At 42.1% G+C, this 24,904-nt stretch overlaps 2 protein-coding genes across 3 annotated transcripts; one reads left to right on the forward strand and one right to left on the reverse strand.

Annotated features, from left to right (window-relative positions):
• The first annotated feature begins 709 nt into the window (after positions 1 to 709).
• On the forward strand, positions 710 to 15,039 carry LOC124260569 (acidic mammalian chitinase-like). 2 transcript variants are annotated; one of them, XM_046694891.1, is made up of 9 exons: positions 710 to 855; positions 2,421 to 2,491; positions 5,306 to 5,570; positions 7,640 to 7,751; positions 8,108 to 8,232; positions 9,280 to 9,403; positions 10,565 to 10,750; positions 13,129 to 13,248; positions 14,163 to 15,039. In XM_046694891.1, exons 1-9 carry the CDS (start codon positions 842 to 844, stop codon positions 14,187 to 14,189), a joined length of 1,044 nt encoding a protein of 347 aa, XP_046550847.1. In that variant the 5' UTR covers positions 710 to 841; the 3' UTR covers positions 14,190 to 15,039. The 2 variants fall into 2 exon arrangements, with proteins under 2 accessions (XP_046550847.1, XP_046550848.1); XM_046694892.1 differs by lacking the exon at positions 710 to 855 and adding an exon at positions 1,833 to 1,856.
• Positions 15,040 to 15,706: 667 nt separating this feature from the next.
• Positions 15,707 to 21,794, reverse strand: LOC124260604 (glycoprotein-N-acetylgalactosamine 3-beta-galactosyltransferase 1-like). The gene is made up of 3 exons (XM_046694925.1): positions 21,380 to 21,794; positions 17,106 to 17,783; positions 15,707 to 16,009 (listed from the first exon to the last, which is right to left on the reverse strand). Exons 1-2 carry the CDS (start codon positions 21,597 to 21,599, stop codon positions 17,290 to 17,292), a joined length of 714 nt encoding a protein of 237 aa, XP_046550881.1. The 5' UTR covers positions 21,600 to 21,794; the 3' UTR covers positions 15,707 to 16,009; positions 17,106 to 17,289.
• Positions 21,795 to 24,904: the final 3,110 nt, after the last annotated feature.

Below are 24,904 nucleotides of genomic sequence, written 5' to 3' on the forward strand. Positions count from 1 at the left end.
ACAGAGGGTACATCAAACCGTATACTAGGGTACATAGTCACACAGAGGGTACATCAAACCGTATACTAGGGTACATAGTAACACAGAGGGTACATCAAACCGTACATAGTCACACAGAGGGTACATCAAACCGTATACTAGGGTACATAGTCACACAGAGGGTACATCAAACCGGATACTAGGGGTACATAGTCACACAGAGGGTACATCAAACCGTATACTAGGGGTACATAGTCACACAGAGGGTACATCAAACTGGATACTAGGGGTACATAGTCACACAGAGGGTACATAAACTATACTAGGGTACATAGTCACACAGAGGGTACATCAAACCGTATACTAGGGGTGATAAGCCACACAGATACATCAAACTATACATGACTTAATATCAAACGTATACTACTAGTCACACAGAGGGTACTATGAGTTTAACATTATACATAACAAAATATTAATACATAATTTTGCTGTGATAAGCCAACAATCCAGTAACATGACTTAATATCCGTATTACTCATCTATAAGTTTAACATTATTAACAAAATATTAATATAATTTTGTCAGATCAGTTCTTTTGAGGACTGAGGAAAAAGGAAAATAATGACCGGATGATTTATCATTTCAGTATACTGTCAATCTGTGCTCAAATACTGTGGTAAGACGAGACAAGGAAGATCTCTTTCACTGTGCTCCGCGTTTGACGGAAGTAGCTATTAATAGCACAAATAACGCGACAGTGAATTCCCCGTCTAACGCGGAAGTGTTTCTCTCTAGTTCTGAAATCATTTGGGCAAATCTCATTGGGAATTACACATATAGTGCGACTCATGGAGCCGACATGATGAAAATACGGTAAGATCCAATAGGTATTTATATAGAAGTGCCACCTTACAATACCTCTTTCATAAAGCATGCTGACAGGGATTATGACGCAAACCGTCCTCATGGGATATTCCCTCCTCTGTTAGCGACCGTTCATAATTTATGTGTGTGCGCGTGATGATGACTTTAAGGTGTGTGTGAGTGTGTGTGGGTCACCCATTTTGTTCTGGGGAGGGGGGTCAGCAATATTGTACATATTACTTTACAAACTTACGCTTAAAAATTATGGGAGGGGATCATTGAGTTTGTACATGACATGCAATGGGGGCAGAGCTGAAACTTACTTACTTTGTACAGACAGTTTAGGGTGGTCACTCACATTGTACATGCTTCTCCATAAAATAATCATTTCCCCATCCCCGACCTCCCCCTACCCCTACGGTCCCTTATAGTCTTTTGGCTTTTCATGATGTTGTAACTGACTGAGTTTGGTTTTACGCCGCTTTTAGCAATATCCCAGCAACACCACGGCGAGGGACACCAGAAATGGGCTTCACACATTGTGCCCATGTGGGGATTCGAACCCGGGTCTTCGGCGTGACGAGCCAACGCTTTAACCACTAGGCTACCCCACCGTCCCTATGATGTTGTAAGAGGAGGCTAACGGGATCGCGTGGACAGGCTCTTTCACTTGGTTGGAGCTTGTCGTCGTGTTCAAACTGCATAGATCGATGCTCATATTGCCAGTCGGTTAGTTATATGGGCCAGGTTCGAATTTGTATAGCTGGAATATTGATGAGTGCGGCGCTATACAAACAACAAACAAACAACAATATAGCTATGCATGGAGGCTCCGAATCGACCTCTGATCGTGATAGAAAGTGAGGTTGAAGTTTCGTAAACATGTAGAGATTGAGGTTAAGGTTTCGCAAACATGTAGCGAACGCGTGTTATAACCTCGAATGAAACATGTCGCTCTGTAAGCCATAGTCGTGACTTACTTAGGACGGCTGATTTTAAATAATGATTCGGTAAGTGATACCGTGTACGTAACATGCTTGACGTTGCACATGTTACTCGGTGTTGTAAAATGTCGTTAATCATCACTAGCCATGTCTGATAAAACCCGATACCACTGATCTTGACATCCATTTACAAGCGCGTACGATTATTCTGTCTGCACCGGGTGTTTGCAACTGACGATAATTTATGTTGCTCAAGTCATGTGTAAATGAATGACAATGGCTGTCTTGAATTTTGAGACGCGTCATGTATTAAAGAGTGAGTATGGTTCTAAACCGCATTCAGCAATATTTCAGCAATATCGCGTCGTGGGACATCTAGAAATAGGCTTCACACATTGTACCCATGTGGGGAATCGAACCCGTGTCTTCGGTGTGATCACAAGGCTGTCCCATCGCCCTTATGTACCGGTACTATAGAAGGATGAGAGTAGGGTGTCCTTGAAAACAGGTTACATGTATTTGGAAGAAGATGATCTTGCATCTTGGGTTGTCAGCAAAACACAATAGCTCTAAAATCGCCCGCCTGATCCCCAATGACCAATCTCTTAAGATGAGTAATTTTGTTTACAGTGACTGTGGTGAGCGGATCTGGACCGGTGTATGGCTGTGTACCTTTATTGCAGCATGCTGCGTAGCTACAGGTAGGATTACAATACAGAAATATCAATAACTGTCTAAATATCTAAACAAAGACAAGTACAAGCCTTACGTTAATTAAAGCCATCCAAAGCGTATAGCGAACACTGTCGCATTGTCATTTCGTAAACCACCTGAACAAATACAAGTCTGACAAACAGGGAAGTATAAGTACCAGACGTTTAGGAGCCACATAAGTGTGGCATGTTGATATGTGTAAATTTACACGGTGTTCCCCTATGGTCGGGAGTGAGCTGATCACGTGTAGGTGCAGTAAATATCCAGTGTGTCTGAGGTTTATCTATGTGTATCTGTTTTAGCATTTGTAGTATCCTCAGCCAAGTGTGTTTGTAGTTTGTTATTAGTGTCTGTGCTGTGTCTGTGTACAACAGTGTGTCTGTAGTGTAGTGTGTTGTGATGGATGCGTGGTTGATATACAGTCGAACCCCGTTTATCCGGACATTCTGGTTACACTCAGAAATCGTCCGGATAGCGAGGCGTCCGGTTAACTGGATCAAACAAGCAAAACGTATTGCCGATGTATATTGAAAATTTATTCATGTACATGTATATATATATATATCAAAAAATCAATAGTCAAAATAAGCAAAAACAATTGATCATACTATACATAAGTGATCGTAAATGTACCAATAAACAGTCTTTCATCACATTGACTCACATTACATCTTACTTCACTTCACTCAGTATCTTGACATTTCCCATGAAGCACATTTATTTCTTTAAAAAGTCTGTCATTGATGTTTGTTTCGTCGGTTTGATTTCATCCAGTTTTTTAACCAAGTCCATCACAAGATTCGTCGCCATTACATTCGTAGAATTGTAACAACCTGTTGGCGTTTTGAAGAGCTTCCGATACTGTTGGCGGGACAACTGCTGGTTGGTCCTCGTCGTCTGACTGGTCGTCTGTCGGTGGTTGTACTCTGTTGAGGATTTCCTCATCAGTAAGCTCGTGGCCGGTGTCTACGATAGTGTCTTCGTTCACGTACTGTTCAGCAGTTGGGACCTCGTCCCCATCACTTCTTGGTAATTGCTGCATTAAATTTCGCAGCTCAGCAAGGGTGATGTCATCATCGTTTTCATCCTCAATCTCAGCTGTCGTGGGAATTATGTCGACGTGTTTGAAGCAGTTGTTGATACACTTCGCACTCACTCCATCCCAGGCAGACTTGACGAACCTGATTGCTAACCTTACTGTTAGCGTCTGGGGTTGGCCATTCTCAGCACATGTGATGTAGTGTTTCACTAGCGACTTCCTGTAAAGGGCTTTAAAGTTCCGGATGATACCAGCGTCCATTGGTTGAATATGAGCAGTGGTGTTGGGAGGAAGGAAGTGCACGGTGACGTTGGTCAGTCGAAAGTCCTTGTGCTTATGGCTGGCAGCATTATCTAATAGAAGGATGACTGTACGACCTTTCAGACGCATGGATCTGTCAAAGTGTCGCAACCAGTCACTGAATAATTCACTGGTCATCCATGCTCTGGTGTTATGGCGATAACGGACATACACTTCCGGGTTGAAATCTCGGCCGAAGCACCTTGGTCGTCTTGCCTTGCCGATGACGAATGGTGTCATTTTCATTGTCCCACTGGCATTGGAGCAGAGTGCTACTGTGATGCGCTCTTTAGATCTTTTGACGCCTGCGCAAGCCTTTGAAGCTAGAGTGTAATGTGGGTCTAATTTATAAAATAAACCTGTCTCATCCAAATTGAAAATATCACCAGGCTCGTAATTCTTGAGCACTGATTTCAACTCTTCTCTCCCTTTTGAAATTGCCGTTTTATCGGAACTAGCTGCTTCGCCCTGATAGTTTTTTTGGGAGAGAGAGAAACGAGATTTGAAACGTGACAGCCAACCACGTGAATAGGAAAAATCCGAAATGCCAAGTTGTGTGCCAAACAAATCCGCTTTCTGAACAATCATTGCATCATTTACTGCAGCATTTTTGCTATTCAAGTCATTAATCCAAAGAATTAGGGCTTCTTCCAAATTTTGGTGTTTTGCATTTCTGGCACGAGAAATAGAGGCCGAATCTTCTGAAAGTCCTAACCATTTATCTTTAGATATCAAAATGTCCCTAATTGTAGATTTACCAATGGCATGTCCAACAGATTTTTCGAAATGTTTGCTCAACGTGATATAAATATAATCCTTAACGCATGGTAAATATATATAATCCTTAAAGTGCGGTTGATATAATCCTTAACGTTTGGTTGATATAATCCTTAAGTAGTAAATATAATCATTTGTTTGATACAAGCGTGATGTGGTTGATACAAGCGTGAATGTGTGGTTGATACAACCATTAACGTGTGGTTGATATACTCATGACTGTGTGGTTGATACAACCATTAACGTGTGGTTGATATAATCATGTGGTTGCTATAATCATGACTGTGTGGTTGATACAACCGTTAACGTGTGGTTGATATATATCATGACTGTGTGGTTGATACAACCATTAACGTGTGGTTGATATAATCATGACTGTGTGGTTGATACAACCATTAACGTGTGGTTGATATAATCATGACTGTGTGGTTGATACAACCATTAACGTGTGGTTGATATAATCATGATTGTGTGGTTGATACAACCATTAACGTGTGGTTGATATACTCATGACTGTGTGATTGATACAACCATTAACGTGTGGTTGATACAACCATTAACGTGTGGTTGATATAATCATGACTGAGTGGTTGATACAACCATTAACGTGTGGTTGATATACTCATGACTGTGTGGTTGATACAACCATTAACGTGTGGTTGATATAATGATGATCTATCTGCAGCTGCAGGCGGCAAGACGTTTGTTTGCTACTACCAGCCGAGTGCACGTGTACCAATCGCCAGGATTCCAGCAGACCTCTGCACGCATGTCGTATATGCCTTCGCTGAAGCCTCCAAGAACGGCATTATTCCAGCGCACACTGCCGACCTCGCAAAGTTCTCAGAGATGGTTGCGCTGAAGAAGGTCAATCCCAACCTGAAGGTGCTGGTATCTCTTCAAAATGGGTTCCCAGCGGTAGTGGATGGAGGGGTCGCTGCCATGGAAACGTGAGTCGAATCGATTATGTTTTTCGAAGGCATATTGATGCGTCATGGTCTACTGTTTGGTCGAATCTTGTAAAGCAAACCAGGGGTTGATAGTGTAAGCATACTGCTATCACCGACTGACTTCAAGGGCACAAGACGACATTCAATTTAAACCAACTATTAACACACACATATTTTCACTTGTTTGAAGAAAATAAGGCTGACAATGATAAAATATTTTTCATTACTCCTTTGTTGAAAGGTAATTACTTTTTCCCCCAAGAATTATACCTGATCTTCAATGACAAGTTCCGTTTTGGCTGAAAAGGTCATTTGTTTTTCATTTAATCACAAGTCAGGTATTTTTGTATCTTCAGATACATGCATCTCTCAGTATTTCCCATTAACATAAGTAGCGTTACGCTCCATCGTTCGTCACGCCGAAGATCTGGGTTCGATTCCCGACACTGGTATCATGTTTGAATTCCATCTCTGGTGTCCCCCTCCCTGATAATGCTGAACCCGGTGTAAAACGATACTCACTTACTTACATGTTAAAATTGCCACACATAATTTTACATCCTCGATTTTTGGTATGCATGTAAATTCTCTCATTATATATACGACCCATGAAGATCCGGATTAGAATTGCTCTTCAGTAACCATGCATGTCGTAAGAGGCGACTAACGGGATCGGGTAGTCAGGCTCGCTGACTTAGTTAACACGTATCCTCATAAGCCAATAGATAGATCGATGCTCATGCTGTTGATTAATGGATTGTCTGGTCCTGACTCGAATGTTTACTGACTGACTGACTGAGTTTGGTTTTACGCAGCTTTTAGCAATATTCCAGCAATATCACGGCGGTGGACACCAGAAATGGGCTTCACTCATTGTACCCATGTGGGGATTCGAACTCGGGTCTTCGGCGTGACGAGCCAACGCTTTAACCACTAGACTACCCCACCGCCCCTCGAATGTTTACAGACTGCGCCGCTAAACAACAAACAAACAACCATTCTAAATACCACGTGTACCGTTGCACGAGCTCAGGGCTACAACTATCACCAGAGTGTGAAGGAGTATGGAGGTGAGGTGAGGTGAAATTGGGTTTAACGTCGTGCTTGAGAATATTTCGCTCATATGACGACGTGCATGCGTGTGTATGTGTATGTGCGGCTGCTTGTACTAGCCCAGACTTAAGCTGGTTTTATAGTGCTAGCCCCCTGAGATACTATGCCGCAGTGAAGCATGAATACCCCACTCAGACACATTATACTGACTCCGAGCCGACCAGTCCTTGTTGTACCCATTAATGCCGAGCGCCAGGCAGGGACCAACAAGTACCATATTTTAACGTCTTTTGGTATGACGCGGTCGGGGATCGAACCCGCGACCTTCCGCTCTCCGGGCGGACGCTCTAACCACTACACCACGGAGGCGGTCAGAAGGAGTATGGAAGTTACGATCACCTGAGCGCTAAGATAGGCTTGTGCCCAGTGGCCATGCTCTTCGAGTCCGATCTGAAAGACATGACAGTAACAACTCAAAATAGCCGTCCAGTCAAATTATACGAATCTCCGATAATCTGTATAGTGCAAGCATTGTCAGTGCGTTAAGAGTTTGTACATACAACGTTCCTTCACGACCTGTGGAATTATACGAAGCAATTTTAGCGAACTGGTCCAGCGTTTTTCTCATTACAGTATAGACACATAATTCACTGAATAATCGAGGGTGGGATAGTTACGAGAAGAGAATCTAATTATTCTTTCACTGTTATGTTCACATCTATTTTGCTACTCAAATAAGGAGCGGTTGGGTAGCCCTATTGTTAAAGCATTTGCCTTTCACACCGAAAGCCTGGGTTCGATGGGTACAATATGTAAGGCTAATTTATGGTGTCCCCCGCCCTGGTATTGCTTGAATATATTGCTCGCATTATAGGAAGACTGGTCATTTTGTCTCCGTTGCCCAACCCTATTTGCGCTACAGTTTGCCTGTGCTTGAATATTACTGAAAGCGGCGTAAAACCATGCATGAAAATTATTCTGACATAAATGATGTAATTACCATATTTTCTATTCAGATTTGCAAAAGGTGCCGGCTCATTTCTACGGAAACTGAAACTTGACGGTGTTGACTTTGACTGGGAATTTCCAAGCAGAACACAGAAAGACGGTTACATGAAACTGATATCAGTAAGTCCTCATACACAAATCTTGTTTTACGCTTTAATATTATGACTATTTTGAAGTTGCATATTGGGCACAAATTTTGACCGTTTTCTCAATCAGTCAAAATGAAACCTTAATTGTGTAGACATCTCATAATGTTTCTTGACTTGAAAATATCCTGAAGTTCCCTGTGGGTCGCCATGATGGTATATACCAAAAGTGCAACTTCCTAATAGACAAAATCTCTAAACATGCGGACTCGGAATCGAATTTAGCATGCACAGATTTATGGAAAAAACGGCAGAGTTTTAGTGAAACAAATAATCCAGTGGGAACTCGACAGCTATGAATTCGCGTGGAATTTCATTGCTACTTTTCAGATTTTCAGAAAGACCATCAATGACGAGGCGAAACTGAACGGGACAGCCCCTTTGCTGCTCACCATGGCTCTGTCCAACAACAGATATATAGCGGGTTGGGCTTACGATATGTCTGTCCTCACTCAGTAAGTGTTTCCACCAAGTTAGTGTTAGACCAATGCCGAGTCTATGCATATATATTCATGGAAACAAATAATACGTTTTTAAATGGAAAAAGAAGCCCCAGTGAGATGGGAGGATCAGAACGTTAACATAAAAATATGTAGATGTTTCATTTAGGGCTTTAGCATTGCAGAAAGTGAACACAATGCCGTACAGGGACTGTGAGACATACCATGTTAGTGTCTTCGTCCACGGCTGCTTGTGGTCAAGGCAGTGGAGAAAGTGCGCCATGGAATAAAAAAAAATTAATTTATTAAAATTAAAATTATTAGACGGTGATGCATTTAACACGGGTATCATAGTTAAATAGATATAGCCTTGTGGTTATAACGTTCTCTCTCCACACCGAAGACCGGGTTCCATTCCCCACATGGGTGCAATGTGTGACGTCAATTTCTGGCGTTCCCCGCATTGATATTGCTGGAATAAAAAGCGGAGCAAAACCATACTCACTCACTTATAGTCATGTATTGGATCTGAAAAGTGCAGTGTTAAGCTGGATAGCCTGACGTGCGTATTCACAAGAGTTGATATTAAAGTACAATTAATACAATGTACTTCTACAGGCAAGAATTCTACATTTTTACAATTAATACAATGTACTTCTACGGGCGAGCTTTCTACCTTTTTACGACCGCCTCCGTGGTGTAGTGGTTAGAACGTCCGCCCGGAGAGCGGAAGGTCGCGGGTTCGATCCCCGACCGCGTCATACCAAAAGACGTTAAAATATGGTACTTGTTGGTCCCTGCCTGGCGCTCGGCATTAATCGGGTACATCAAGGGTTGGTCGGCTCGGAGTCAGTATAATGTGTCTGAGTGGGGTATTCATGCTTCACTGCGGCATGGTATCTCAGGGGGCTGGCACTATGAAACCAGCTTCAGTCTGGGCTAGTACAAGCAGCCGCACATACACATACACACGCATGCACTTCGTCATATGAGCGAAATATTCTGAAGCACGACGTTAAACCCAATTTCACCTCACCTAACCTCACCTCTACATTTTTACAGAAATATCGACTTCGCCACAGTGATGACGTATGATTTCCACGTCTTCAATGCCAAGCACGACAATGTCACCGGTTACAACAGCCCGCTTGTGGCCCCCAAGGGCGAGATCCCGTACCTGTCGACTGTAAGCGTTTGATGACATAGTCACGTAAAGTATTATAAATGTTATACAGTAGCGTTCCAAATAGATGCCTGCCCGAAGGCCCGTGGCACGTAGGTATCGTGGCGGGCCCGGAGTTTATGAATTGTGTGGGTCCGTATGTCCTTCAGTGGATATATGTGTCGATTTATTTGTCAGAGAGAGCTGCAGATTTGTTAAATGAGGGTCTGCCGACTTCAAGTTAAGCGGCTTAAAACAACTGTTTGTCCTGATGTCCATTAAAAAATACAAACACAAGGTTTAAGTGAGTGAATGAGTATGTTTTCACGCCACTTATAGCAATATTCCAGCAGTGTCAAGGAGGGCGGCACCAGAAAATGGGCAATGTTGGGAATCGAACCCGGGTTGTCGGCGTTACGAGTGAACGCTTTAACCGCAAGGCTACCCAACCACCCGTTAAGGTTAAAGAGCCCCTTAACCAAACCAGACCATGTACGTGTTTTAAGGGACAATAACCCAGTGGGAATATAGAATCACTCCCGAGTGTCTTTCATATCAAATTAACAAACTCGAATACAAATGTTCAAAAACTCCGAACGAATTTATGTTTATCATCCACAATTATTCTTTAAACTCTTTCAGTTTGTAAACACACATATCCAGGCTTTAGTAAACAATTTTCAGCTGTCAGAGAGATTTGTGATGTCATAGCAACCACCATCTCCCCACCCTTATCCGTACCCAGCTCTACCAGAATACATTCATACCATTCTCAGACTTGAGGTTCCTAAAAACTGGAAAGTGTTCTTGAATACATTGTGGATTTCAATATTTTGTAATGTGTTTTGTCCGAACGTTACTGGCCGAAAAGTATGCACACTACATATGCAAATTGTTTACAATAAAATCACATAATTGTGCCTTCCTGAAAAAAACCATAGAACACAATGATTTTGTCGCTTTAAGTTACTTTTATTTCCGAACTTGAACAGAACAGTTCCTAACAGGTAATTGATAAGAAGTTAAACCTCGGATAAGACAGGAAACGTTCTGTAGGAAAGTAAATGGCGGGAAAGCCTTATTGTTGAAAAACATGGTATTTGGTGAATGTGCGTCCTTTTCTTCTTGCATTTTCTTGCACAAATGTAAAACAGATTGTCATCGTGACGTCATTGTGGGTTTCAGGAAGGCATGTTGAACTTCTACATGAAAGCAGGTCTAGAACGGTCCAAGATCTTGATGGGGGTGCCGGCATATGGAAGATCCTACACACTGGCTGACAGTTCCAAGCACGGACTTCACGCACCTGCTGTTGCACGTGGAGCACCTGGACCAGCAATCCACGTGCATGGTGTCTACATATACCAGGGCGTAAGTATATTACAGTCAGACTTACCAGAACCAACCCCACTTGACTAAACGAAGGAAGCGTCATACAATCTCTCTGTCCCGTCAAAGCATGAATAAAGAAGCGAAGGTGAAATTGAACTGTTTCCAAGGCCTTCATGAATAATATTTGACCGACAAGTGTCAGTTATTATGGGATTATCAGATTAAACGCATTTAGCAGACGTTTGGTCGAGAGGGTTTCCCTTACGTTCCCGTGGTGGAATGGGGAGTGAGTACGGTTTTATGCCGCTTTAGCAATATTCAACTCCAGAAATACAGACCGCACATTGTACCCCTAGTGGAGAAATGAACCCGAGTCTTCGGTGTGACTAGCGAACACTCTAACCACAAAGCTACCTCACCGCCCACTGACCTCTTAGAAAGCCACACCAACCGGATGATCAACTGGACAGGTCTATTCTGCCTACACCATGGGAAATATGGAATGGTTAGACGCGCTGTGAGAGTGCTAGGCTGTGTTTGCCCTTAAACCTGAAATGTTGCAGGCCCAAAGGACCCAGAATCATAAAAAGTTGTGGGTCCTGATCAGAATGTGTAGGCCCTATATTTTAGCTACAATATAAGTAATTCCCAGCAAACAAAAATGTGACGGCTAACAAAGTTGAGTTAAAGAGTTTAATTTAACTCTAGTGACTGACTAGTCTTTGCAATACATTCAGACAACTTGTTCGAGGTTAAAAGATGAATAAATCTAAATTGTTTATTCGAAACTGATAGTCGTTTCACTTACAGACAACAGCTGCTGATCGAGATAAAAGCTAGAAATTACTGAATGTTATTTTCTGAAATATAATAATCTTAGTTATTGGGGATGAAAAAGCTGTCGACCATAAGGACCTACAGAAAACAAAAGCTGGGGGTCCGAGTGGCTTTCAGTTGGCTTCGGGCCAAAGGACCGACGTTAATTTTGAACGCTGAGTGCTAGCCGCTATGGTTGGTTGACGTCATGAGAGATTAAATTTTGAGAGATTAATAAAACTACATCCATCCAATAAATAAACTTGATTTTGCTTTTAAATATCTAGCCCTGCATCTTTTTGCAGCGTCAATGATCGCGGTGGTGTTAAAGCTTTCCCGGTCACCGAAGGTCTGGGTTCGAGCGCTCACGTGTGTTGTATATGGTGTAGCCCATTACTGGTGTCCCCTGCTATGGTATGGTGGGAATGTTGATCAAAGTGAAAATATACTGTACTCACTAAGCAATCCGTTGATAATTTCAACAGAACTGTGGAGTGAGTGAGTGAGTGAGTTTAGTTTTACGCCGCACTCAGCAATATCCCAGCTATATGGCTGCGGTCTGTAAATAATCGAGTCTGGACCAGACAATCCAGTGATCAACAGCGTGAGCATCGATCTGCGCAATTGGGAACCGATGAAATGTGTCAACCAAGTCAGCGAACCTGACCACCCGACCCGTTAGTCGCCTCTTACGACAAGCATAGTCGCCTTTTATGGCAAGCACAGGGGTTGCTGAAGACCTATTCTACCCCGGATCTTCACGGGTACAGAACTGTGGAGTTAAGAAACCATTACTTGGAAATCAAGGTGGCCATATTATATTTGGTAGCTGTAATATCTCAAGGCAATGAACACATGTACATACATGTAATTTATCAGCAGAACGAATTTAAATACAGAAATGATTACGGTAACTATCGAAGGGTAAGGGAACACAGTTAAGTGTAAATTGAGAGCGGGGAAAATCAAGGGAGGTTACTCTGTGCTGCGACTCGAACGCTAGCGTCATGACTATCCAGACAAAGACAATTGCAACTATATTATTACGGATACACGATGCCATTTGTTTTAAATATACAAGTGTCATCTGCTTTCTTAGTACACTATAGATACACGCACACGCAGAGACAAACGTGTGTGTGTGTGTGTGCGTGTGTGCGCGCGTGCACGTTCGTTAGGGACCGTTCATAATTTATGGCTAGGGCGGGTGATGATTTTTATGGAGAAGCATGCACAGTGTGAATGGAACCCCCCTCCCCCCAAAAAAATTTATGTACAAAATAAGTGCCCCCCCCTGCATGTCATGTACAAAATCAATGAACCCCCTACCCATAATTTCTAAGCATAATTTTAAACACACTTTCATGTACAAATTTGATGGCCCCCCAACTAGGTGTGTACCTTACCTCGCCAGAACAAAATGGGTGACCCACCTTTAAATCATCATCATACTTCTCCCCCCAAGCCATAAACTATGAACGGTCCGAAGACTGATGGCGGGTTGGAGAATATATACAAACACCCGAGACCTGTTTCACAAATACCTTGATGAGAAAGTGGCCGTCACATTATAAGTGATTGACCATTTTTTGTGTTTGTAGATTTGCATGGCGCTAAAGTCCGGGGCGACTAGGGTATGGGATGCCACCGCTGGTGTTCCATACTTGTACAACAACACGGCATGGGTGTCGTATGACGATGAGCAGAGCATCAAAGGAAAGGTAAGCCGGTGTGGCCTCCTTGTTAAATGTAACTGTCTAAAAGGCACCACGAAAACTCACGCATGTCGTTATTGCCTATAAACAAAGACCCCCACCCCACCCCCACACACACACACCAATTTAAAAACACACACAACACCACACACACACACACACACACACAATTTAAAAAAAATCAAACCAACCTTTTTTTCCATTCCAACACTGCCGACTCGAACCTCAAACGTACCGCCTCGTCATATAAAATGTTTATCTTTTAAGAAGTCGCTGTCACAAGTCCAAAGAACGCGAGAAATTGTTATAGTTATTACAATAAATGAGAATCAAGAATATTATTCAGATAATTTTGTCTTTATTAAGTTTGTTTTTTCCGACCGACCGTCCCATGTTCAGAATCTGGTGGCTCCGTGATACACATAAAAAATTATGCCCTTATTTTCTGAGTCAGAATATGATTCCACCGCCGCAAGGATGTTTAAACACTTAATTAAATGGGAATAATGTGTTTTGTGGCCTGCCCGACAGCCTGTCGTATAATGTTATCATGCTATTATCCATTGGTTTTCCTGGTCAAAAGTCGATTATTTAAAGGTCGTCGAGATATAGTTGAAATATTGTTGAGCGCGATACCAAATCAACCTATGACACACGCCATTCTTAAATAAGGAATATTGAAAACATTCTTAAATCAAGGTTATTAATAATATATTAAAATCAAGGTTATTAAAATCATTCTTCAATTGATGTTATAAAGACATAATGTACAATGTCTTCATGAATGCTTGAGCTAGCGTTGACGCCTTAAATCAAGGTTATGTAAAGCATTCTTCAATTGATGTTATAAAGACATAATGTACAAAGCATGAATGCTTGAGTTAGCGTTGACGCCCTTATGTCTTCGTTTGTGGTTTCAGTGTAATGGGCTGTGTCGTCGAACCTAGGTGGGATCGGGGTGTGGTCCCTCACCCTAGATGACATCACGGGTACCTGTACGGGGGAAAGTTTCCCGCTTCTGCGCACCATCAAATCCTGCTTGGGTTGATTCTTCCAGAACCCTTTGCCCCTGTGGTGTTCAAGTGTAGTTTAACCAAATAATATTGTCATATGCAACAATATCCTTTTGACATGGGATGCTCCATGAACAGATCTGATATTGTTTTTGGCTGGATTTTTCAAGATGGAAATATAGATTAAAACACAAATACTCCTGTAATTGGTTACTTTGAAAATGGTTACTTTACCGTGGTGGTATATTGCTATTTTACACGGGTTAATCTACATTACCACCATTCTTCTCACCTAAGATGCGTTATATTTTTACACAGCAATGCATTTTACCCACTTGTTCTACGCTTGTATACCCATTATTAATAAATTGAGAACCTGAATAACTAGCTTACATTTTCATTACCTTCATAAGAGTTTCAGGTTCCTGTGCCTCCTAAATGAACTGGAAACAAGGATTAAAACCTTCGCCTCCAGGTTGTCATTTTTGTAGTTAATGCCATTTGTTTGATCGAGTGGTCAGGTTTGGTGTTCTGCTGGGCGTTGCTCGATATATCAATCACGTGTTTGTCTTGTCCAAACTCGAATTCTGTAAAAGCTTAATGCTAATTTGGTAATTTAGATAAAACTTTATTCCTGAGTAATCTGGTGAACCAAACACAAACAAATAATGCCACATTCTGTTGACTTCATCCCCGGACTACTTGGATAACCTCCCGTCCTTCATCCTACCCAGTAATGTTCATAAACACAATGTTCCTTCAAAATAAATTTACATTGAAAACAGAACTGACTTTTTATACTTTGTACAAAATATATCCCCTTATAAATTAATGCCTCTTCATGTACTATCTTTTGACTGAATACGTTGTTGACATTGGCCTAATTCGCACCACTCATGCTAGTCATTAAAACGTTCCTAATCTGAAGAGCTTCCGGCTTTCCTCAGGCCCGTGAAGATCCGGGGTAGAATAGGTCTTCAGCAACCCATGCTTGCCACAAAAGGCGACTATGCTTGTAAGAGGCGACTAACGGGATCGGGTGGTCAGGCTCGCTGACTTGGTTGACCCATGCCATCGGTTCCCAATTGCGCAGATCGATGCTCATGCTGTTGATCACTGGATTGTCTGGTCCAGACTCGATTATTTACAGACCGCCGCCATATAGCTGGAATATTGCTGAGTGCGGCGTAAAACTCAACTCACTCACTCCGGCTTTTCCTCTCACGCTGAGGTGACAGTCATAAAACTAGATTAAGCCACATAGAGTTCCCATGGATCACAGGAATCAAATCTCTTACAACATCTGGTAATCAGAAAAGGCGTGATGATATTGTGCGTCAAAACAGTGTCGAATTTGATTCATGATCACAAGTCGATTGGTCTCTTTGGAGGCTATGGAAAAGGGGTGTGATGACGATCACAATATATAACAGAAAACAAGGACAAGAGTGTCATGTATTGTTCTTCCGTATTTATTTATAGATTCGTAAGGTACGAAAATCACATAATATATATCAATGGCACAATCACAATGTTTGCTTAAACGCAGACACACCCATAAAACATTCAGTTACAGGACCAGCCTTGTTTATCCTTCATACATGGAGCTTACGCTCTTCAGACTGATCGAAGAATACCGGAAACTACCGAGCGCCGATTTTGATGAGATCGTAGATGAAAAAGTGATGTCCACTATTTTTGAGATAATAGCTCCTGCCGAAACTGATGAGGCTGCTGCTGATGCTCTGTGATGGCTGAAATCATAGTACATACCATGGGATTATTACATGGTATGCTCGGAAACAAATATCCTCGTTTCACAGGTTACACATCGGAAAAACAAACTTGGCAATCTTTCAAGAGGCTTATTATTTTATCTAAAAATAGCTTTAAAAATTATGCTTTTGACATTTGAAAAAAATGTATAAAGATAATTGAGTAATAGCCGTTACTCATATATTCACGATAATAATATAAGCACTCTGTTATTGTGATGATGAGAAAATGAAACGGAAATACCGTAACAAGTCACTAACTGGAGCCTTCAATGTTTGACAAACAAAATTAAAATCTAGGTCAGTCATCCGTCACAAGAAGAATTTATCGAGGGATGTCACGATATCTCACGTAAGGTCTTCTGCTCGCCGTTCATATTGGCGTCGGACCTATATTTTAAAATTCGGTTGTTTGATCTTTAACGCCTCACTCAGCAGTATTCTAAATACACGGCGACGCTCTGTAAATGATCGCATCCAGGCCAGGCAATCCAGTGATTGAGGTCATGAGTATCGATTTAGGAAAATGATCCTACAGATCATCCTATATTTGATTTAACTCGTTCGAATGCAATTCAGATTTGTACTATATTATCACTCCTATCACAGAAACTTTCAGTTCAAAGCATTACATGTATACAGAGGCACACCGCATAGCCTCTTAAGGCAACGATGACCGCCTCCGTGGTGTAGTGGTTAGAGCGTACGCCCGGAGAGCGGAAGGTCGCGGGTTCGATCCCCGACCGCGTCATACCAAAAGACGTTAAGATATGGTACTTGTTGGTCCCTGCCTGGCGCTCGGCATTAATGGGTACAACAAGGACTGGTCGGCTCGGAGTCAGTATAATGTGTCTGTGTGGGGTATTCATGCTTCACTGCGGCATGGTATCTCAGTTGGCTAGCAATATAAAACCAGCTTAAGTCTGGGCTAGTACAAGCAGCCGCACATACACATACACACGCATTCACGTCATCATATGAGCGAAATATTCTCAAGCACGACGTTGAATCCAATTTCACCTCACCTCACCACCTTAAGGCAACGGAAGTTCACGTTCCGCCTATATATACATACCTTTACATCAGTTTCCTCCTCATCTACAGTTGTAGTGGGAGTGGCTCGGTAGTCCGACATCATCGCACCAATATCCAGCAACAACATCCTACTCTTGCCCCCCGAGTCTCGAGTTTCGCCATACCGAACACCAATTTCCAACATACATTTCGCAAACTGCAAACCAGACTGGAACTCAAACTTGTTACAAACGGGTGGGGAGGACCCTTTTGTGCCCAAAAAGGTGAAGCCCTTTTCGGCTCAGGATCACTCCAGCGCACCTGTCTGCATAAACCAGTCCAGGAACATCTGTAACCGACTTCATTCGATGGCCGTAATATATTGGCTCATCCGGGTCTTTTTCTGACAGGAAGTGACGTAAGTTTTCCATGATGACGAAAGGGAGCTGCTCGGCTGAAAAGAACCAATCAGCGTCATTGTAGTGGTGTTTATACACATAGCGATAAGCTGTTATCAATGGCGAGTCGCTGGGCGGCACCAACTTTGCCGCCATGTCGAGTCCTATAGCGGGAAGAGAGTCGTTGTGGTTGTTTATGAAGACAATGAGCTTGGTACATTTGTTTGCCCAACTGTTCTTAGTGATGTTCAGCCTCTTCTCTAATTCCTGCGTGCGCCGAAGATATAACCAGCATAGGACCCGGATCTTCCCCTCGAGCTGACGTGAGACCGTATCATTGGCTGTAAAACAACAGAGAATATAGAGAGTGAAACCAGGGATAATGACGGTAAGGCTTCCATGAATATTTTGTTTGTTATACTTAATTTACAGAATACAAAGACACATTATAGGAGCCCCCGCAAGATTATCCTGTGTATCAAATCTCCATTCAGTTATGTTGGTTGACTCCTATTCAGTTTGTTGTTTAACGCTGCACTCAGCTATATTCCAGCAATGTGGGGCGGTGAGGTAGCCTAGTGGTTAAAGCGTTGGCTCGTCACGCCGAAGACCCGTGTTCGATTCCCCACATGGGTACAATGTGTGAAGCCCATTTCTGGTGTCCCCCGCCGTGATGTTGCTGGAATATTGCTAAAAGCGGCGTAAAACCAAACTCAGTCAGTAAGTCAGTCCAGCAATGTGGCGGCGGTCTGTAAATAAGCGAGCCTGGACCAGACAATCCAGTGATCAACAACATGATCATCGATCTACACAAATTAGATACGATGACATGTGTCAACCAAGTCAGCGAGCCTGACTACCCCGTCCCGTTAGTCGCCTCTTACGACAAGCATGGGTTACTGAAGACCAATTCTAACCCGGATCTTCACCCGTTCATTCAGTTATGATGGCTGCTTTAGACCTATTCACTGTTACATCCGGACCGCCTCCGTGGTGTAGTGGTAAGAGCGTCCGCCCGGAGAGCGGAAGGTCGCGGGTTCGATCCCCGACCGCGTCATACCAAAAGACGTTAAAATATGGTACTTGTTGGTCCCTGCCTGGCGCTCGGCATTAATGGGTACAACAAGGACTGGTCGGCTCGGGGTCAGTATAATGTGTCTGAGTGGGGTAGTCATGCTTTACTGCGGCATGGTATCTCAGTGGGCTAGCAATATAAAACCAGCTTCAGTCTGGGCTAGTACAAGCAGCCGCACATACACATACACACGCACGCACGTCGTCATATGAGCGAAATATTCTTAAGCACGACGTTAAACCCAATTTTCACCTCACCTCACCTCACCTCACCTCACCTCACCTCACCTCACCTCAGTGTTACATCCGATAACCGTTGTGTCAATCTTACAGTTGTTTCCAAATAAACGTTTGGTCCCTATGTATACATGTATCTTGTTTATTCAAAAGTTTGTGTTTGTGCCGAACTTCGGGTAACTCGAAGTATGTTCTTTGGTCCATTCAAGTTTGGTTTGAGTCCGATTGAACAGAACAACCTGTTAATAGCCGTCGTATAAAATACCTCTCACGAGCGAAGTATGTCCTATCTGACAGCAGGGATGGAGATGGTGGCTTCACTGCCACTACAAATCTATGTGTACAAGGTATTTGGACAAGCTATCGAATGGGAATGGAGAAATTATATCGCGGGCAATCGAAGATGACACAATAGTACAATAGGGTACAATTTATGATGAATGGATGTGGTTTGACCCCACTTCTGGCATTATTGCCACAATAGGGTTGGGGACACCTTGTTACCTAGACAACCGAACCCCGGTTCTTGGGGAAGACAAATTCATGACTGACTCATCAGCATGCAATCCACAGCTTTGTACGATATGACACCTCGTTACTTTGATAAATAAACACACTCAGACTATAGTGTCCCTTTTACGTATCTAATATTACCATCGCAGTTTCAATTATTTCTACCAATCCATTAATTTATTTTTACTATTAAAGATAGAATTGATCCGTGACATTGTAGGGATAATTATCTTATATCTGTAAGTGATGGAATAGTTTTCATTTATAGGTAGATGTTGAAAGACTGTCGCGACCTGTTCTAGTCTTTTCTGTAATAGGCATCCAAATTCTTACATTTATGTCATAACCTTCATAGGTCTTGATTGGATTAGGACCCTTGCAGATCCGGGTTACATCAAATCAGGGTGACAACTGATCCGGGTTACAACTGATCCGGGTTATAAATGATCTTCAGCAGCAGCGTTTAACGGGAGGGTCAGGCTCGCTGACTTGGTTGACACTGCCATCGTATCCGAGATAGACGGATGCTCATGATGTCAATCACTAGACTGTCTGATCCAGACTCGATTAGTTACAGACCATCGCCATTAAACTGGAATACTGCTGAGTGCGGCGTTAAATAACAAACAAACGAACGAGTGAACGAACGAACGAACTGGTTGCCTTGGCCGGCTTGCGATGACTCTCTGCTCGAGCTCCGGTGCTATTCCAGTCCTCACTCAGTTCCTCCAACAGCTGTCTGGCGTTGTTCAATACATTAATAATATTCTCGTCATTGCCACCGAGAACATGTAACGGAATAATCTGAAGTGTATTGTGGATATCTGGTGACAGCTGTTTTCAGGCATATCTTTCAAAGCACAACAAACAACGCAATATTGTTTTCAGGTTAACTCTATTTCAGTATCCTCTTTGTCACATGTTGTCCAAATTTTTGTTATGCGTTAAAAAACAGTAAATTTCTCCGCTATGTATCGCGGATCGATAAAAGCACTGTGCTACGATTTGTCTTTGTTTACATTTCGAACCAGCGCAGTCTTTCGAGCACAGCGTTCGTTTTCACACCCAATATGTTTCGTCTCATTTTATCTAGACAGTTGGTATTGGTGACACAGACCAGTTGCAATTTGATTCTAAAATGTATGGGGAATTCAGTGATGCATTTTTCAAAGCTGAATATGAAATATACGTGATGTAATGGGCGTCTCAATACCGGCCTTCGCGAAACGTCTTTTTGTAAACACTATCCAATATGGCGGAAATCGCTCAACGCCGTTCGTGTAAGTGCATTTTCGAAAACATCCCAACCGATTCTAGATTCATCAGCAACGTTTCAGAATTATAATTTGCGATTTCATGTAAAACTGATATCAGTGATCATGAATATGTTATTTTTGAAATTCAATACTCCCAGTAATTATCTGATTTTCACATTTGTAAACATACAGCAAATAACGCTGTGAATCGCGATTTCGTACTGTGTCAAAAATGGCGACATTTTCGATGAAGCCTATTTTGAAAGGTCATTTTCAGCACTTGAGCTTTGTCTAAAATAATAGTGGATGGTATCAAGAAACAGGAAATTTCCCGCAGATTTCGAAACTGTGAAGTGTATTTGTGTGCGTAGGATATTTTGATTTTTATTGGACTTGAAATTGAGGGTTGAAGGGGAAGGACATATATGTCCCTGTGGCATCCAGGGGGTTTTAAGCACAGGAAGCTTAGGGAATCAAGACATGAAGGCGAAAGTATTCATCATATCTTCACGGAATAATAAACTACTAGTATCTCATCAATTTAATTTGCTGTGAACTGAAAATAATTGTTCACTGAGGCACCGATCATAATTTATGGCTGATGTTTATGGTAAAGCATGTGCAATGTGATTGAACCCCCCCTCAGATTAATGTACAAAGCAAGTGCCCCCCTATCATGTACAGAACAAACACACACACACACATACACACACTAGCCATAAATTTTGAACGGTCCCTTAACTCCACAAATCGTAGTGTGAATGTAGGAGTACAATGGGTGATTACCATCGATGGTGCACCATTGATAACGTTAGAGCCTGAGAAGGAACGAGCTAATGCAATACAATGATGTTTACCTTCAGCAAATTCAGGCCCTCTGTTCAACAGATTCCGGCTAAGATGTTCGTTCCTCAGGGTGTTATCTCGGTGTGTAATGGTGTCAACTGGCATCGAACCAGGAGCCAGATCAGCTGTGTCTTCCATTTCCACCAAACATACCCCTACAATGCCTAAACTGACTCCAGCTATCATCCCACAAATAAAGTGCATCAGGCTCCTCCGGCGAAAAACACGCATCTTTACTTATCTTAATCGCGAGGACACACAACTCACTGTCACTCCCAAAACATCGTGTCATACCGGGCACGTAGCGGCATACCAGATCCGATTGTAATACATGTCACCTCGGATAAACTATGTGTACGGCCATGGATATTGAACACGTACATGAAATACTCGAGAGGACTCGAGAGGAATGTTCCACACCAGTTCAGTTGAGGGCTCCATCGATGTAGCGCCAGATGATATACTCTGTTAAGTGCATGTGTTACGCATGCCGGTTCAGGGCCTGTGATCAAATGTTGGTGGCCCTAACTGGGCTACACAGACATAAACCCAGATGTGACATATTAACATTCGTATTAATGGTGCCCACTGAAGTAGTGTATGTGTACATTGCAAGGTTATCGATATCTGATATGGCTTTACAGGACATAATATACTGAAGAACAACACAATCAAGGAGTATAAATATTTTGGGAGGATATTTATGAAATGAAGACATAGCAAACAATCTCTTCAAACAGATATCCCGAAAATGTTTAGGATCCCTTCTTTTTGTTAAGGATACATCATTGGCGAAGTTTCTGCGCACAAGAAAAGTAGTGGTTGCTTGAAACAGATTAATACACTTTAGTTGAACATTTCAAACAGTTGATCACATGACAAGCTCATGCCGATTCGCCACCTAGTGTGTGAATCTATCAAGCTGTCACGCACAAAAACACAGAAATGTGGAAATAATGCTCAACCAAACCATCTCCACCCGACTGACTATAGCGATTTTGTTGACATTTGATGTCAGCCTCCTTGTATTGTCTTATTGTCAATATTCAAAATTACTTTTAACAAATCACCACAGTGTTTCATTGCCCACTTACATGTGTAAACTATGTCTCTCTTTGTACTCACCTGAATATTACTGCATCACTGAAGCCGTATACATCTGCATCCTTGTAACCCGTGCACTCCTGCGTCATTGTAACCCGTGTACCTCTGCACCTCTGTACTTTCATCAGAAATTCATAATTTCTGTATAATCTTGCACAGTGACCTGTAATAGCGACAGTTTTACTTGTTGAATGCACGTTCACAATGACCAGTGAATCCCTGATTCCGAAAGTGAAACAATCACATGACGTCATGTTCGTTCATAAACGCAACCCAACTGTGCCTTCGTGGAAAATAACAGATTGATTAAATAGTTGTGTGACGCCATTGATGTGTTTTAAACTTGTAATCGGCTTCCCACCTTGGCCCCATCGAAGCGCTACGACAGTCGTAAGTCTATGTTAAAGTATGGGAGTTACGATCACCTTAGCGCTACGACAGCCGTAAGTCTATGTTAAAGTATGGAAGTTACGATCACCTCAGCGCTACGATCGCTTTGTGGAGCGGGGACCGTAAAAGAAAATTGGAAGAGGTCACGTATGTCGGTAGAGCAATATAACACGTGTCGCCTTTACATGTATCTTGATGATCATACCTAATAGTTGTTGAGATCGTTTTGCTCCTGATGACATGTTGCCCCCTGTAAAGAGAAACCCCACATTATTCCGAATACATGACGATACTGCAGAACACATCAAGTGAATTTTGCTGTGTATGCATAATTTTAAACAAAAATCATAGTTTTGTGGATAACTACAATAACTGCTGGCATTGCACAACGTCACAGTTCTTGATTTTCTGATGGCATTGCACAACGTCACAGCTGTTGTAATTATTTAGAGATCTATACGGAACATGTGGCGTGTACGTGTTTGAACAATGGTATCTCTAGATGGTTTCTGGCAATTGCATAGTGTTGTTGACACCGTAGTGTCATTGAACTGAACATGACTATGAATGAGAAATTTGGAAAGATGACATATTAACGCGATGACATGATTTATTGAACTCATGACAATAATCTTTTCAACGTTACGAATTTGTTGTACAATACAACAGTTCATGTGTAAACAGTACCTTTAAACATTATGGAATATATAGCTAGTTCTGAACAGTTGACTGGAGTAAGTGGCTACATTTACACTAGTGAGTCTAAACTTTTGATGGGTAGTATACGTTTCCTGGTCTTTCTGTATGAAGATGGGGTGGTGGGGGCAGCCTAGTGGTTAAAGCGTTCCCTCCTCACGTCGAATACCTGGGTTCGATTTCCCACATGGGCACAATATGAGCAGCCCATTTCTGGTGTCCCCCGCCATGATATTGCTGGAATATTGCTTAAAGCGACGTAAAGCTCACTCACTCGCGCCTCTATGAAGAGTGTACAGCGGTTTGATAGGAAAACTCCTGTCTAAAGGCAACGAATTGATTTCATCTCTTTGTGGGTTGATGGTTTTGTCCTACTGTAAGAACTTTATAATGATGCTATGGACCCATGGTGGATTGTTGTTCCTACCATCGATTGGATGCTTCAACATATGGTATGGTTGACTGCACCAACAACTACATTTGTAATACCTTTGTAAAAATGAAGTGGAATGATCCAAGAAACAATAATGCAGCTTCACATCCGTGAACTTCAATAATCTGCCTTCAGCATGGTCTACATGCATAATCTGATCTTGAGCAGAGTTTACTTACATAATCTGTACAATTAAACGGTATCATTAACACATTATTCTTTATTTAACTTCAGTAACTTAAATTCACACTTTCGCAATTAATGGTCAGTTAGGCAGAGGTAGACAACAGCATCCAGAAATTGAACTGAGTTTTTCTGGCCTGCTTTAAGTTGGTCCCACAATCGGACGAGTCTGTTTTCCTTCTCGCGATACACTCGCTTTCTTCCCTGGATGGCAGCACCAAAGTTCCACATCTTGGGCAACTGCTTCCTGCTACAGGGTTGGCATTGCGGTAATCTCTTCTCTGGCCCCCTTCCTCATGTTGCTGAGGAATCTCACCGTGTCAGGTTCTTGTGGGCCATGGTTGTGGTTGTGTGGCAAATCTTCACAACACACTTCCAGTGGTTACAGTGTTCCTTTGTAGAATTCTTGTTGTGAAGGTGACCTTGAAACAGTACCTGTTGTAAACCTCGACTAGAGGTAACGTATTCCACTTCAATCAATCCTTTCATAATAACAAGAGTGATATGCTAGAGTATACATTTAAACTTCTATGCACTAGTTTATGGTTTTTTATAAGATTGAGTAAACTCAATCAAACTCAGTAGAGTTTAACATTGATTTAAATGTTTTGATTATCAACGGTTGTGGTGTATTATGTTCATATAGATATAACTTCGATGTAATTTACTTTAATAACATTCGTTTCTATGTTTTCATTACCAAAGACTGTGGCATTCTCAATGTTAGAGA

Source organism: Haliotis rubra, unplaced genomic scaffold (genome assembly GCF_003918875.1).
Source record: "Haliotis rubra isolate DU_JTF1 unplaced genomic scaffold, ASM391887v1 Scf77, whole genome shotgun sequence".
In the NCBI taxonomy this organism is placed as follows: domain Eukaryota; kingdom Metazoa; phylum Mollusca; class Gastropoda; order Lepetellida; family Haliotidae; genus Haliotis; species Haliotis rubra.

Excerpts from the sequence above, each read along its gene's own strand:
- LOC124260569 (XM_046694891.1), top strand. Across the intron at positions 5,571-7,639 it reads GGGGTCGCTGCCATGGAAAC|ATTTGCAAAAGGTGCCGGCT; the intron begins GTGAGTCGAATC and ends TTTTCTATTCAG. Across the intron at positions 10,751-13,128 it reads GTGTCTACATATACCAGGGC|ATTTGCATGGCGCTAAAGTC; the intron begins GTAAGTATATTA and ends TTGTGTTTGTAG.
- LOC124260604 (XM_046694925.1), bottom strand. The coding sequence starts at position 21,599 with ATGCGTGTTTTTCGCCGGAGGAGCCTGATGCACTTTATTTGTGGGATG. Across the intron at positions 17,784-21,379 it reads AGGGCCTGAATTTGCTGAAG|CCAATGATACGGTCTCACGT; the intron begins GTAAACATCATT and ends GTTGTTTTACAG.